Genomic DNA, 17,500 nt, shown 5'->3' on the forward strand with positions numbered 1-17,500 from the left:
AGACAACTTTGCTTTTATCAACTAGGCACAGAAATCCGTGGTTTCTGAGGAAAAGCTAGAAATCATGATTTCGGAGGAGCTAATGTTCAAAAAAATGCAAGTTTTCTCAAAATTTTTACTTTTTATCCCCTTGATTATTCTAGTCATAGTGTTTGGTCATCCAATAGCAGACACGTATGCCACACTATTGGAGTCGGAACTTTTTCTAAAATTCACATTTTTTCGAAAAACTGAAATTTGACCACTTTTGCCTTTTTTGCCCAAAAAGTACATGAAGGAGAAATTGGGCGAAAAAGTTCACAAAGGGACTTTTTGTTCTCATGTCACATCGGAGCCACATGCAAAAATTCGGAAAACCGGTTGATTAGTTTTCGAAATCGTCAATTTTTTCAAAATTCGGTGTAAGGTATTTAATTTAGAGATCGGCAGGGCCCCTGCCCCACCTAAGCTGATTTTGTCGTGAATAGGTGCACGGCCACCAAGTGATGCCATGACTTGAATCCAGAGATGGTAAGTGCGCATTTATTTTTGTTTCTTTTTTGAGAGGGCCTTTGGTGGTTAGAGACAAGAATTAGAAAAATTGTCGCCAATTTTGAAGTAACCTTAACTAGTTGTTGGTGTTTTTTAGATTTGCTTTTTTTACCTGCTCCCAAGTTTCGTATAAATCAATGACTTTAGAGGCTAATTGTAAAAGATCAGCAAGAAAATTTTGTTAAAATTCAATATTCCCGACAAATACCTACAAAAACACTTGAGGAGTGTGTGATGACGTCAATCCCAGTTCCCGCCCTACATTTCACTACATTTCAGACAAATCAAAAACTTTTTGGTAAATTTGAGCCCTAATGGTATTTTATGAACCTTTAAAGCACTATTGATCGCTTTTAATTGCTATCAACTAGTAAAACTTTATATCACTTTTACATGCTGAAAGGTGCGCATTAAACATTAAACTTGGTGGATATGCAGATTATAATTTCATTTAGTGCAAAAATTAGATACGTTCAGCGCGGAATTGGGTTACGCTGATTGCGAAAAAGAGATACCTAGATGGAGCAAAATAGTTATCGATAGCGTGCCAAAAATAGGGTACACAGCTTGTATCTCAATACCGCGGTTAAAATTTGGACACTTTTTAAACAGGGGTGGCGCAATTCCCTTCAATATTGCTCGGTTGTACTAAATTACTATTTTTCGGAATATTGTTGCATTTTCAATGTTTTAACATGGTAAATACGAACAGGAGATACACCGTTCGGGCAATTTTGCCCCTGACGATTTGGGTATAACTCTGCGTTGTTATGCATTGAAACAAAACTGATACATCTTGAAAACTACTTAATTCTTGTAACAAAACTTGGGATGCCTTCAGTATGTTTTTATTCTTGTTGAAAACCTTGACATAAAATTTTGGTAAGATTTCTGAAAAGATCTCTGTAATTGCAAGATTAAAATCGTTTATTGACTAGGAAAAATGGGTATTTTCTATTATAGTTCCCCATTAAGGCGGTTATAATTTCGCGTAGGGGCTACAATAGGAAAGATCCGGATTTTTTTTTCGAATATACAGCTATCATAGTTCATTGAAAAAGTGCGTATATCTCACGGTTTCATAACAAGAACCGATGTTATAGAGATATTATACTAGTTTCAATTCACTAAGTACTCTAAAAGGTTAAAACTTTCGTTGTCAATTTGTTCTAGGTTTGTAATCCACTCTTCCACCGAATCTTCCACCGTCAAGTGCAATCCAGACCCAAAAGACTCAATCGGAGGCTCAGTCGTTCACACCGAACAACCCGCGGACCCAATAACCCAATCACCTCCAGCATACGAAGCAGCGTCCGCAGACGACCCAGTAGCAGCAACAACCGACGCAACACCTGTAAACAATGCAAACAACTATCTCCAACCCTTTCCCAATTCAAACTCCCTCGCCACAAACACGCACCCGAAGCAACTACCAGTTTTTGCCCGATCTTCGGTACAATTCGGAGGAAGTGCGAATTCGCTCTCGTCCCCGAATTACATGAACAGAAATTATTGCAAGGGAGGAGCCGAGCTGTTCATCAAGGGTCCTATTTGCGTGTGTCAAGGGGCGTGGTGTTGTGAGCAAGATTTTACGGTAAGAACTTTGGATAAGCTAAACCTCTTTTTTTTTAAAAAAAAAAACATTTTTCTTTTGTTTTTTTATCGCGAAATCATTTGAGTGATTACTGGTTTGAGTGCTGTTCTGAGACGATATTGCGGTTGCCAAGGGTGCATAGATAACTGAACTATGTCAAGTGAAGAGTTTTTTATCCATTTTGCATAAAAGATTAAGTTGTATATCTTAAGATGAAGATTAAGTGGTAATAAAATTTTCGTATATCACAACTTAAAAGCATATTGATTAACTGCAAAATATCATAGACAAAATTTAAAAACTCCAAGTGAAATGTTTTGTTTTTTAAAACCGAAATTACATGAAAGATATGGTCTGTACATTTTTGTATATCTGAATTTAAAATATAATGCATTAAACGGTGAACAGACAAAACAGTCCCAGACAAAACAGTCCCAAATAGCAAAATATTCCCAGACAAAACAGTCCCAGACAAAACAGCCCCGGACAAAACAGTCCCAAATAGCAAAATATTCCCAGACAAAACAGTCCCAGACAATATAGTCCCAAAAAAACAGACTAAACAGCCCCCGACAAAATAGTCCGAACTAAAGATAGAGTCAAACATGTGCACATCAATTAAGAAAGAAACCGCTCAAGGTATTCATATGATTGTATTTCATTGAACCAAAAATTAAGCTGATTACAACATGGTTTTTGACAAATAATGTAATTTTAAACAAGTTTTTGGTTTAGTCCTAATTCATATCAATTGAAAACAATGCATTCAGAAGCTTAACTTATAGATTATGTTTGTTATTTGTTCGTAGGTTATAATTACAATTGTTTCAATATTTTATTTGGGACTGTTTTTTCTGGGACTGTTTTGTCGGGACACGCATTAAACTTACCAAATCGTTGAAAATTTTTGGAAAGAATTTATACAATGTTTAATTGCCTCCAGTGAAATTTGAAGCATTTGTTGTGAATCAGTCTGTCTTTTTACGACTCGAAGAGGTGTAAATGGTTCTTTAGATGAAAAGTTTGTTCATAACTTGAACTTTGACTTCTTTCTTTTTGAATTTTGACTTCTGCTTTCAGACAATGGACTTTAACAGTAGCTCAATTTCTAATGTAGAGTAAATAAGGAATACTGGTAATCTTCAAAATCAATAGATTGTTTTGAGACCTTTTCTTCCCATAACATAAGATGAAATAGTGGCAAAGTTCAAAAATCCACCGATATTTTCTCAAAACTAATATATTCAAAGTCATAACAGACATTAGATAACAAAAGAAAAAAATGTTTGGGTTCTTTTATACTTTCTAAAAGCTTACTGGATCTTTGATTGGGGACACTAAGATATTGGGCTACAAAAAGTATCAGAAGTGAAAACAAAACGAAAGAAGTCCATAAAATTTTAACGAAAACATTTTGTCAGAGCCATAAAAACCATGAGCTTAACTCTGAAGCCAGGATATCATCTCGTTGGGACTTGTTTATTGTCAATAGTATCTGTCTTTAAATGAGCTGAATTGAAAGTATTGTCCGTAATTAAAATAAACAGCATTTGAGTAGCGGAATTGTTTTGAAAAAAAAAGTCGCGCCTCATTAAAATCTAAAAAAAAATTTTATCATAAGGATCCATAGTGAGATCAAGATCAGCCCAGATGTTGCTGTGCTTCTAAAAAAACGCTCAATTGTTGCAATGGGGACGAAATAGGTCAATTATTTACAAAGTTTTCAATTTTTCAAAAATAAAAAGTGCATTTGTATAATTATCGAATTTAAATTTGCAAAAGATTGGCAAAATTTTAATACCTGAAGACCCTTAAAGCCAGCGTGAGTACAACTAGGTCTTTTTTGAGCTAAAGGAATCGGGCAGCAATACTAAGGTGTCTACTTCCATCAAATATAAAGCAAGTGGGATAAAAAAATCAAATTTGGTCCCATTTTAGACGAAAAAAAGTCTGAATTTTGAAAAAATTAGCATTAATTCTAACCAAAAAACTCGGATCGAACAGTTCAGCAACCCTTATTTATCTTTAGAGATAAAATCAATAACACTACAGTTAAAAGTTTTAACATATTTTAGCAAAATGGTAGAAAATTTGGTCAAAATGTGAATAAAAGCAGCTGAAATACGTCTAATATTCACAAAACTTTGAAACTTGATAACTCCTTATAAAAAGCGAAAATTGAAAAAATCTTCATAATTCCATATTTTACGCTGGACTGGCTTTCTTATGATACCACTCACAACTCTCTAGGATTATTATATCGATTGGCCAAAATTGTCTGAATAAAAAAACATTTGAGTATATATTTCCTCCCCCCTCAAGAGGGGTCAAAACAAATATAAAGATCACTTTTGTCTTAAAGTTTTCAATTTAAAAATTGTAGCAAAAACCTAAACAAACCTCGTTTTCCAACCTCTGTGATTCGTGCTACGGAGATACGCAGAAATGAGGCTACGAGGCAGTACGTATTGGGGTGACTAACGGAAAGAATTCACAGATTAAACTGATTCTATTGCAATATAGAAGATATGATGGAACTGAGAAAAATTTTACAGAAACATGTATTTCACAGGTTGTGGCATCAGACGGCAAGTCAGAGATTGGAAAGATATCCAAAAAATTCTCTGGTCTCATCAAAGAGTACTTCACAGATGCTGACAACTTCGGAGTCCAGTTCCCTCTAGATCTGGAAGTGAAGATGAAAGCTGCCATGGTCGGGGCTGTCTTCCTTATTGTAAGAAAACCTTTTTTCCAAAATCGAATGGCAGCTACTAGCCGGAGACGGTTACTAATGGTTAGTTAGTAACAAATCATTAGTAACCGTCTCCGGATCTAAATTCTCGGGCCGAGGTTTTGTCAAAATTTGAAGAAATTAGGCCGACAGTTGCTGAGAAAAACAACAACATCTTTGTTCAATAACATTAATAAGTTCTTGATTATTATCGGTTTAATCGTATTTAAATTCAGCACAGTCAGCATCAGAACCAAGCTTCCATTTTCCAGTAGATCATATAAAAATTATCGTTACGATCGATTTCAAACGAAAGAAAGCTTTAGTTTTCACGGTTTTATCGTCGTTTTCTTTTTACGCAAATGTTTAGCACGTTTTTTAGACGCCAAAAAGCAGCGGTGTATTTGGTATAGAACGCAAAAAAATCATCAAATCATTTGATCTATAAGCTGGAAGCTCTCAGTGGTTTATAAACTAGGAAATCATCGGTATGTTCTGTTCGAAATGTAAGAAATCGTTGGGTTTTTTTTCTGTACACAAAAAATTAAGGTCCAGTCTACTAGCATCTATCAGAATTGGAACAGTCGGCCAACAACTTTTTTTTAAACAAATTAAGATCAAAATTTAAGAATTCGCAAAACATTTTGGTTTATTTGGATTATTTGACAATGGCAAAAAATGCAACTTCTTAATTTTTTTGAAGAGAATGTGAGTTATTGAAAAAAAATGCTCTCGACCAATTAATCTAATGGTGATAAAGGATGATAGCTTGAATCTCAATTTTGTGTGTACATTTTTTAGAGTTTTAAACAGAAAATATCGATGATTTATTACTTTGGAAACCGAGAATACCGACAGTTTCTAATTTATGATTGACATACTCCGGTGATTTTTTTCGCTTTTAAGCAATATACCGTTATAAACTTTGATATTAAATTGATGAAATGTTGCCTGAACAAACTCACAAGTAGATAGACATGATCCAACAATTTTATTTGCTTGGTAAATACGAAACAGAAAATGTGAACAAATTTCCTCAAAAATTTAAAAGTTTTAAAAGATTTTAAAATGTAATTTGTGCTGAAACAGTTCTATCTTAATGATTCCAGTCTTAAAAACGAAAAGTTATGAAAACTTTTACTCTAAATGCGAGAATCATTCGAGAGAGTTTGAGATTTTTTTTCAAAAATATATCGAAAGTTTTGGGAAAATTTTTCAAAAGTATAGTAGAAAAATTACATCGGAAACGGTGCCAGGCAATTTTATGCAGCGAGTAAATTTCATCTAGCTAAAATTATAGACGAGGAAAGGAAAATTAACGATTTCGTACAAGAAAAACAAATAGTACTGATGCAAGCTTCAAGAAATATAGTTCTTCACTTTTCAAAACTTTGAAACACTTTTTAATGTGTTTGGTAGTTTACTTTATTTAAAAAAAATAATAATCTAAAAGTTTTTTTGAAAAGTGACAAAAAATGGAAAACATTAGTTTTAGATCTCTTTATTGAGCCCTGGCGTCCTTGAGCAAATGGCATGATATTTAAAGAAAGTTAAAATGATCTCGGATGATTTCTTCAAAAACAATATTTTTGCCTTTATCTGCTTTCCCCGATACATGCCAATACTGTGACGTCCTTTCCTTTACTCTAAGAGAGTGTTTTTGAGAGACTTAGTAAAAACAAATATGGTTCCTTCAACTACTGGGTTTTTAGATATTCTTTAAAACTGATCAATAACAGTTTGGCGGAAAAAGTTTAATTTTAGAAAGATTTGGTAAACGTTTATTACCGTTGGCTTTAATCCCGTTAGCTCGTGACTCGATCAATGATAAACTGTCATACTTAAATCAGGATTGCTATTGTTGCAAAAAAATTGATTTAATTTTTTTTAAAAACTTAAAATTTTTCAACTTCGTTTTTTGAGGGATGCTAATATATTTGAATTCTTTTCTAGTGCGTGTTTCTAGCGTGTAGATTTTTATAATCTACGGGACAGAGAATGCAAAATTTGGCCATTTTTGTTTTTTCCCTGACGAGTACAGTGCTTCCTTAATTTGTTTGCTCTCAGAACGTGTTTGTGTCCTCGTACCCCCTAGCACCCCCTAGAATAGCGTGACATTTTTTCTTAAATATTAACTATGCAACGGCACGTGCTCTCTATCTTGGGGGTGCATAACTTACTGGGGGGGGGGTGGATACAAATGGAAAAAATGGAAAAGATTGAAACTATTTTTGCAAACACTTTTTCAAAAAAATACAAATGCTTTTAACCTGAACCTAACCGGCTAGCGGTTAAACCGGTTAGCGGCTAACCTGAACCTGGTCAAACAAACTTATGAAACGACAAAATTAATTACAATGCCAAGGAAGCAAGAAGAATTACAGAAAACTTTGTTTCAGGACTTCATGTACTTTGAGAATGAGAGCAATAACAGAAACAGCTAAAAGACACACTACAAACGAAACTCAAAGAGATACAGAAGTCAAGAAACTAGAAACTGAAGTCAGATCCTCGCTAGACATTCCTTCGAGGTCAACTTAACCAACTCAGATGGAAATCTTTAACACTGTTTGATCTCGCTTCTGTTTATTTCTTCTGCCCCCCCCCCCCAGTGTTTTTTTTCTAAATTAGCCCCAGTTACCAATTATGTGTTGTTATATAGCACGTTACTATGTAGAAATAATGCACGTGCGCCTGGGGGTCATAAAACATATATTCCCACTAAGCTGGGGGGGGGGGGGTAGGGCGAACAGAATAGATCCGTTTAATTAATTATACGGTCGAGCTGTCTTTGAAACGAGACATTTTCTTTCAATACCCCCCCCCCCCTCTGTCCTATGGTGGGTACTAAAGTTCCAGGCTTTTCATACTCAGGCGCCGTTTTTTTATAACTTAAAGTGTCGCAACGCATAAATTGTGCTAAACATCATCGTTAATGGTACAGGTGTGACAGTAAATTTTCACACACACAGACAATATTTTCCGTTTTTGACATTTTTAACGAATGCCTCTGTTGTTTATATACTTTCAACAGTAATTAGTGGTCAAATTATATCACTTCGTTTTAATTAATTCATTACTTTTTATAAATGTATTCAGTTTAAATATCTACTGTCAGTTTTGTTAATGTTCGGTTTTTAGCTGGAGGGATGTTTGTGACAAGCAAAATGACCTACTCTTTAATGGCTCTTGCTTTTAATCTGGTCGAGGTGGTGAAGCACCCAGAAGCGGAAAACAGCAAAAAAAATTGAATCTCTAATTGTTTTTCACATGTAGACCTAATTCTATCAATGTGTCAAAAGTGAAAGGCTTAGACACAAAACCATTTGCTCACAACCTTGAAAAAACGAAAAAAAAAAACATCGTGACGAAATATCTATTTCAGACAATTCCACACAATGCCATTGACAAGGTCTTTCGTGCTAAAAACTACCTATTTAGGGAAAAAAAATTGAACATTGAAAAACATAACCGAAACACCACGGAAAGTCTCATACTAACTCAAACTAAGAATCAAAACTAATCCAGGACTTGAAAACAAATTGAAAGTGCAGAAAAATTTTACTGGAAGAAATGCCGAAAACAAACCCGGAATAACAAAGCGGGAAAAACTTCTTGCAAGAGAACTTCTCATATCAAGAAAAATAGATTTCATAAGCTCAAATAACCTTGAGGTAATGAGATTTTTGGAGATATAGAAGAGAGTAATTGTGTGCGGGTCGGAGAATTTTGAATAGGTGGGGTTGTAGTTTAGGCGTGGTAATTTGTAGTTCGGTTAATTTGGGTACAAAGAATTGAAAAAAAAAATAACGGCAAAATGATTTTTTCAAAAAAATCAACATCGTTTCTTGTTTGACCGTTATTGCTGATATGTAGTCTTTGATTGAGATTGGAGTAGTGAGTGCGAGTGAATTGGAATTAGGAGTGGGTTGGTGCCAAGGAGTTAAGGTTGCTTGAGATGGGGCGTGGCAAATAAGGGCGGGGTTTGCAGATAATTGGGTTGGGGTCGGTGTGAGGGGATTTGGTGTTAGTTTGCATTAGGACTTTGTTGAGAATGGAAAGTCTGTCAAAGTAAAAAAAAAAACCAGCGTTTTGTGAACATCATTAGAGATTAGTAAACAATGAACATTAGACACTAAAAGATCTTTTTTTAATGCCCCATGTTTGAAAACAAAATCAGTTCATAAGCAGTCAAAGTTCGAGTAGTGAACAAACGTGCTTCAGCATGAGAAACAGCCGTAAAACTCGATAAACGAACCGAAAAGTTGTACAAGGTAAGTCTTAGAAACTCCATCTTTTGGAATCTGTCTTTAAAAATTACAAATTATTTAGTTAATGCATTAAATCTTTATACGAAAATTTATTTAGTTCCTTATTTTACCCTTCAGACTTAAATCACTTTCTTTGCTGATTATTTCACTTCACTGCTTTGAGTATAGTTCACGTTGGATTCCAATATCTATATCGTAATGCTATATCGTAATGCTAATCTATATCGTAATGCTAATATATGTGAATTTTTTTCTAATGCGTGGCTGTTTCTAGCTTAGTGCGTGGCTGTTTCTAGCTTGTAGTGTTCTATAATCTGGTAGGCAGAGAATGCAAAATTGGCAGTTTTCTACATTCTTTCCCAGATGAGTACAGGGACCCATTTTTTCTCCTAGACGAGAACAGTGCTCCCTTAAATTGTTTGTTCTCAGAACGTGTTTGTCCGCGTACACTATAGAAGAGCACTCTATTTTTTCTTACTTATTTTCTAAGTAACGGCATTGATCTTTAACTCGGGGTTGCCTAACTTAACAGGAGGGGGTGGATTCAAATTTGAAAAAAGGAAAAGATGGAAACTGTTTTTGCAAGTATATGTTCAAAATATTAAAACGCTTTTAACCTGAGCCTAACCAGCTAGCTCGGTTTCATTCTGGTGATAATAATTTATGAAACGGCTCAATTAGCTAGAATGCTTAAAAAGCAAGAAGAATTACAAAAACTTTCTGTTTTACGACTTCGTGTACGTTGAGAATGAGAACAACGACAGAAAGAGCAAAGAAATACGCTACGCACTAAACGAGACGGAGAAGTCAAGAAACTAGGAGTAATGGTTACGTGACTCTGCTTGAAGTCAGTGAGAAATTCTGGCGTTTATCGAGAACTGCGAAGCGGTTCGAGATTTAATATCAGAGTTTCGAAGTAACTTCTGCAGAGTCACGTAAACATTTTAAAACAAGCACTGTGCAAGTTCAGTCGGAAGCTTTGCGGAAGTAATTTCAACCGATTAAACAATCAAAATAGGAGTTTTCTTCCGATTGATGCAAAGGCCAATTGTCCCTGAAAAAGAATGACCGATGATTATTCCATTCTTCCAAAAACAACATGCGACAAGATTTGATGGTTGGAGAATCTGTGGAAAGGATGGATTCAGGTTAAAAAAAGGAAGACCCCGAATTTTTTGAGACATCTATTGATAGAGACATCTATTGATATGATTTTTGCTAGGAGTCTTGACCTAGCCGACCAATACCTTTGTCATTTCATTCAATGGATTTTTTCCGTTTCTCTATACCCAGGACTTTTTTTTCGTTTTGCAAGAACACACCTCCCACCCATCAGTACTCTCATCATCGCGTAAACCAGAAAGTGCACAATTAACATTACATAATGAAGAAACCAAAATCAAAATCCTGTCAGGGGAAAGAATTATATGCACCAACAAACAGTAGCAAAAAAATACGGAAAAAAATCTTTTCAAGAAATTCGAACAGTTAAAGGGGAGGAATATCACCCAAGCACTCCTTACAACAATGCAATGATGATTCAAATATATATCAACGAACGTGTCGATAAAACACTCAAAATATTGGAGGACAATGATTTTCATGATTTTCGTAAATCTCTTGATCAGAAAATGAAAAACTTAACATCAAGTGGCCACCTTACTGCTCCAAGACAAGCAGGAATTATTACTGAACAAATGGAACAAGAACTTTGGGGAAAAATATTCTAGGATGGAAAGAACCAAAAAAAACTATTACGAATAGTTTATTTCTTAGTTGGTAAGCACTTTGCTCTAAGAAGTCGTCGAGAACACCATTATTTTCGCCACGGAATGGGAAGCCAAATAAAAATTGATGGTAACGGACCAAACAAAAAAATAATACACCAAGAAGATTTGTCAGAAAATAATAATAGGGGACTGAAACATGTTAAATACAAAGGAAAAACGGGAACAATCTTCTCAACTGGTCGATCACACTGTGCTGTTGAAATTATCGAAAAGTACTTGAAAAAAATTTCCCCGAAATCCAAATTTTTTTGATTGTAGACCACGAGAAAACGAAAGCGAAAAAAACTGGTTCGCAACTAGACAATTGTTGTAAACACTCTGGCTTCCATCATTCCAAATATTGCAAAAGAAGCAGGTTGGGATGCTACCAAATTATGAAGCGGTCATTCTTTGAGAGCTTCTGCCACTACCGTTTTATATAATCATGGATTTGATGATAATTCCATAAAAAAATTCTGTGGCCACAGATCAGACTTCGCAGTTCGCGAATATCAGAGATCGGAGAAACGCAAAAGGCAAACAAGTGAGATTCTCTCACGACCAGCAATGATATCCTCCCGTGGAAGCGTTAGCTTCCACGGGAGGATATCATTGAAGAAGATGAAGAGTTAGTATTGGCAATGAGCCAAATCGTTGAAAAATATGGATTTGAAAGTGATTCAACAATTGAATACGAGATGTCTCAAATTGACATACCAAATACGTTTTTTTTACTGGAGTTCTATTTGATAATTGTACAATTAATTTTAAATAAAGAACGCTTTTTAGATTTTTTGGAGTCAATTTTTAAAAATTTCAACTTCTGGCTAAGTATATAGGAACTTCTGGCATTTCAACTTCTGGCTAAGTATAAAGGAACTTCTGGCATTTCAACTTCTGGCACTCGCGACTTTCGGCATTGTAAAACTTGAACGTGCGTGTTTTAAACTGAAGTCAGATACTCGCTTCTAGTCTTCACTTCCGTCCGGAAATCGCATCTGTTAAATTGATTAAACTACCGAGCGGTCCATTGAAAAGGGACATTTCTATAATGTGTACTAAAGTTCCAGTGTTTTCATACACAGGTACAGTTTTCTGTAACTTAAGTGCAACAGCGTATAAATTTTGCTAAACTTCAACATAAACGGTATGGTGAGGGTGGGTAGTGATGGGGCGGGGTGGGGGGGGGGGGGTTGGGAACAGATTGCATCCCCTGCTCTTTGAATGCTTCCTATATAATGACTTGGAACTGGGCCTCAGTTTATGAAAACACCATCCCTGGCCAATATCTTGGAGGAAAACAAATTGACTCGAACTTGTTCATTCTCCTCAACTTTGGCTCGAACTAAAATTGAGTCTTCGATTTCGGTGCTAAAACCTAGGGTAGCTGAACAAATCCGGGACAATACGAAACAATATCAGGAACAATATCAAGATTATATAAAATGACTCTGACTTAATAACCCAGATTACGATGATAACTAATTTGGGATCTATTCTGTCCCCCCCCCAGTGTTTTTTATGACTCCCAGTTACAAATTATATGTTGATGTATAGCACGTTACCATGTAAGAAAATAGCCCGTGCGCCTGAGGGTCATAAAAGATTTATGCTCACGAAGCTGGGGGGGGGGGCGAAACAGAATAGATCCCTAAATTGATTTAACTCACCCGTACCTTGGTCTACGACTAATCCAGCGCTGTAACATTAAATTTTTCATTCTGATTTTTTGCCTGACACTTGTTCTGTCCATGTCAGTTTTGGGAATTTATAGTCTGTTTTAAAAGATGACTCATTAGGGCATGATTTTGTTTATATGAATTTTATCTGAGCAGCAATAAAGCGCGGCTGAATTTTATCTGGGCATTATTATAAGGTGGCTGAAATTTAGCGGCACATGAATAAAAAGCGGCTGACTTTCATCTAGGCATGAACCGAAGGCGACGGATTTGCATCTGTGCAGCATAATTATAATTGCTCGCCTGTATTATTTACTTAAGTGTTCTCTCAAGTGGCAATTAAAACGTGCTCTACTCTATACTCATGACTACAGTTTGTTACTCAAAACTGCGTTTACATGCGCTATGATGACTCTGACTCTAGTAAAAAGCATCAACGGAAAATATCTAGTTAAGAATATAAAATGAATAAAATGTGGAAAAAAGTGAAAAATATGAATTAAATTGAATTGAAAGTGAATTAAATGAATTGAATGAATGAATGAATTGAAGAGTTTCACTTTGAAGTGAATGAATTGAAGTTTGAGTTCACTTTCACATGGACACACAGGTCACTTTCACTTTTAAACTCTCCTCGCCATTCTCTGTATTCTCCCCGGTGCACGTACGTGACCTTGTCATCAATGAGTCTTCAGTTGCAGCCGGGAAAAGTTGCTGCAGAGGCTTCACTGAAGTCTGAATAAGTGAAGAGGGTGACTCGTAAATCTCCATCTTCATCAGCAGAGGCCCTCAGAGTTACGAAAGGTTGCAAGCAAAGTAAAATGGACCTGAAACAAAGGAAAGCGAGCCGGCCGATACTGAAAACAAACAAAATACACTTGAATACATGACAGCTTCTAGGAAGGACAAAGACCGAACAAATGACATCAATTAAAGCGGATAGAAGCATTAAGAGTCAAAATCTGATAACAATGTACAAAACTATTTAGGAACTATCAAATTCTCGGATCACTGAGAGGATTAGGGCTGCCATATGGCGATACCCTTCTCCATACTTATCGAAGTGGTATCTACAATTATCATCGAAATCTTCCCTTCTGACTATTCTAGTACTTTTAAGTTGACTTCCTAATCGGTTCTTCAGGAACATATTGTTTTTAGACACCATTTCTGGGGGCAAGTCTTTCCTTCGCATGTTCCCTGCAAAAATGACTTTCGTGGGCCAAATTGCATCTCGAAACTCCATGAATTTCAAAGAAATATATTGCACAGATTTGGTTTTTGCATCATTATCTCCGACAATCACAAATACACCTTTGTATTGCCTTGCGTCTGTTACAAGGCTCATTAAATGTTGACATCGTCGACCTCCTTCTCCATCGTATTTTACACTATAAAAACACTTTTTTGAGCCAGTTTAAGCAAGCAATATTCAGATATGCAGCAACAGAGTTTTCTCACCCGAATTCTTGCAAGAGCAGATCTTGCTCAAGATACTCCTTGGCGTCCCAAAGATTCGAGGCGCCAATGATCAAGTACTCATTCTGATAAAAAATTTTAATTTTAAATGATTTTTTCTATATGATGGAGCAAAAAATCGACTCCCCAACCTAGGTTTTTAAACTCTTACTTTCACCTTCTTCCATATTTTACTTGCGACGTTTCAAAAAAAAATAGTTGCGTGCAAATGAAACTGGAAAGTGCAAAGAAAGCAAAAAAAAGTGAAAATTATGAAATTTTTTTAATTTTAAATCATTTTTTCTTTATGATGGAGCAACAAATCGACCCCCCAACCTAGATTTTTGAACTCTTACTTTCACCTTCTTTCAAATTAGACTTGTGATGTTTCCAAAAAATTAGTTGCGTGGAAGTGAAACTGGAAAGTTCAAAGAAGGCAAAAAATAGTGAAAATGTTGAAATTTTTTAAATTCAAATGATTTTTTCTATGTGATGGAGCAAAAAATCGACCCCCCAAACCTGGGTTTTTGAACTCTTACGTTCACCTTCTTTCAAATTATACTTGCGATGTTTCCAAAAAATTAGTTGCGTGCAAATGAAACAGGAAAGTTCAAAGAAAGCAAAAAATAGTGAAAATATTGAAATTTTTTAATTTTAATTCATTTTTTCTATATGACGGAGCAAAAAATCGACCCCCCCAACCTAGGTTTTTGAACTCTTACTTTCACCTTCTTCCATATTATTCTTGCGACGTTTCAAAAAAAATAGTTGCGTGCAAATGAAACTGGAAAGTTCAAAGAAGGCAAAAAATAGTGAAAATATTAAAATTTTTTAATTTTAAATCATATTTTCTTTATGATGGAGCAAAAAATCGACCCCCCCAACCTAGGTTTTTGGATTTTTACGTTCACCTTCTTTCAAATTATACTTGCGATGTTTCCAAAAAATTAGTTGCGTGCAAATGAACCTGGAAAGTGCAAAGAAAGCAAAAAATAGTGAAAATATTGAAATTTTTTAATTTTAATCGTTTTTTCTTTATGATGGAGCAAAAAATCGACCCCCCCCCAACCTAGGTTTTTGGACTTTTACGTTCCCCTTCCTTGAAATTATACTTGCGATGTTTCCAAAAAATTAGTTGCGTGCAAATGAAACTGGAAAGTGCAAATAAAGCAAAAAATAGTGAAAATATTGAAATTTTTTAATTTTAAATCATTTTTTCTTTATGATGGAGCAAAAAATCGACCCCCCCAACCTAGGTTTTTGAACTCTTACTTTCACCTTCTTTCAAATTAGACTTGTGATGTTTCCAAAAAATTAGTTGCGTGCAAATGAAACTGGAAAGTGCAAAGAAAGCAAAAAATAGTGAAAATATTGAAATTTTTTAAATTTAAATCATTTTTTCTTTATGATGGAGCAAAAAATCGACCCCCAACCTAGGTTTTTGGACTTTTACGTTCACCTTCGTTCAAATTATACTTGCGATGTTTCCAAAAAATTAGTTGCGTGCAAATGAAACTGGAAAGTGCAAAGAAAGCAAAAAATAGTGAAAATATTGAAATTTTTTAATTTTAAATCATTTTTTCTTTATGATGGAGCAAAAAATCGACCCCCCCAACCTAGGTTTTTGGACTTTTACGTTCACCTTCTTTCAAATTATACTTATGATGTTTCCAAAAAATTAGTTGCGCGGAAGTGAAACTGGAAAGTTCAAAGAAGACAAAAAATAGTGAAAATATTGAAGTTTTTTAATTTTAAATCATTTTTTCTTTATGATGGAGCAAAAAATCGACCCCCCCAACCTAGGTTTTTGAACTCTTACTTTCACCTTCTCCCAAATTATTCTTGCGACGTTTCAAAAAAAATAGTTGCGTGCAAATGAAACTAGAAAGTTCAAAGAAGGCAAAAAATAGTGAAAATTTTGAAATTTTTTAAATTCAAATGATTCTTTCTATGTGATGGAGCAAAAATCGACCCCCCCAACCTAGGTTTTTGGACTCTTACGTTCACCTTCTTTCAAATTATACTTGCGATGTTTCCAAAAAATTAGTTGCGTGCAAATGACACAGGAAAGTTCAAAGAAAGCAAAAAATAGTGAAAATATTGAAATTTTTTAATTTTAATTCATTTTTTCTATATGACGGAGCAAAAAATCGACCCCCCAACCTAGGTTTTTGAACTCTTACTTTCACCTTCTTCCATATTATTCTTGCGACGTTTCAAAAAAAATAGTTGCGTGCAAATGAAACTGGAAAGTTCAAAGAAGGCAAAAAAAAGTGAAATTATTGAAATTTTTTAATTTTAAATCATTTTTTCTATCTGATGGAGCAAAAAATCGAACCCCCAACCTAGGTTTTTGGACTTTTACGTTCACCTTCTTTCAAATTATACTTGCGATGTTTCCAAAAAATTAGTTGCGTGCAAATGAAACTGGAAAGTGCAAAGAAAGCAAAAAATAGTGAAAATATTGAAATTTTTTAATTTTAAATCATTTTTTCTTTATGATGGAGCAAAAAATCGACCCCCCCAACCTAGGTTTTTGGACTTTTACGTTCACCTTCTTTCAAATTATACATGTGACGTTTCCAAAAAATTAGTTGCGCGGAAGTGAAACTGGAAAGTTCAAAGAAGGCAAAAAATAGTGAAAATATTGAAATTTTTTAATTTTAAATCATTTTTTCTTTATGATGGAGCAAAAAATCGACCCCCCCAACCTAGGTTTTTGAACTCTTAATTTCACCTTCTCCCATATTATTCTGCGACGTTTCAAAAAAAGTAGTTGCGTGCAAATGAAACCCGAAAGTTCAAAGAAGGCAAAAAATAGTGAAAATTTTGAAATTTTTTAAATTCAAATGATTTTTTCTATGTGATGGAGCAAAAAATCGACCCCCCAACCTAGGTTTTTGGACTCTTACGTTTACCTTCTTTCAAATTATACTTGCGATGTTCCCAAAAAATTAGTTGCGTGCAAATGAAACAGGAAAGTTCAAAGAAAGCAAAAAATAGTGAAAATATTGAAATTTTTTAATTTTAATTCATTTTTTCTATATGACGGAGCAAAAAATCGACCCCCCCAACCTAGGTTTTCGAACTCTTACTTTCACCTTCTTCCATATTTTTCTTGCGACGTTTCAAAAAAAATAGTTGAGTGCAAATGAAACTGGAAAGTTCAAAGAAGGCAAAAAAAGTGAAATTATTGAAATTTTTTAATTTTAAATTATTTTTTCTATCTGATGGAGCAAAAAATCGAACCCCCAACCTAGGTTTTTGGACTTTTACGTTCACCTTCTTTCAAATTATACTTGCGATGTTTCCATTGGTAAAATAGATAAGTATTGATTTGTTTGGTTACAGAGCAAAGATAGATTGTAGATTCAATAATTTCTACTTTTCGGTTCATGACAGCTATTGTGATTTTATAACAATCATATTACTTGTAAGTTAAATACATAAGAGCCACTCAAAATTTG

At 34.7% G+C, this 17,500-nt stretch overlaps 2 protein-coding genes across 3 annotated transcripts in view; one reads left to right on the top strand and one right to left on the bottom strand.

Annotated features, from left to right (window-relative positions):
* The window catches only part of LOC142343819 (uncharacterized), a 275,679-nt gene that overhangs the window by 2,902 nt on the left and 255,277 nt on the right, over window positions 1-17,500 (bottom strand). The gene's annotated exons all lie outside the window — the stretch shown is intronic.
* On the top strand, window positions 1,227-7,483 carry LOC142344285 (uncharacterized). The gene is made up of 4 exons (XM_075395870.1): window positions 1,227-1,283; window positions 1,664-2,125; window positions 4,698-4,859; window positions 7,256-7,483. The coding sequence occupies exons 1-4, from the start codon at window positions 1,227-1,229 to the stop codon at window positions 7,298-7,300; spliced, it is 726 nt and encodes a 241-aa protein (XP_075251985.1). The 3' UTR covers window positions 7,301-7,483.

This window comes from Convolutriloba macropyga, chromosome 1 (genome assembly GCF_964194025.1).
Source record: "Convolutriloba macropyga chromosome 1, txConMacr16.3, whole genome shotgun sequence".
NCBI lineage: Eukaryota > Metazoa > Xenacoelomorpha > Acoela > Convolutidae > Convolutriloba > Convolutriloba macropyga.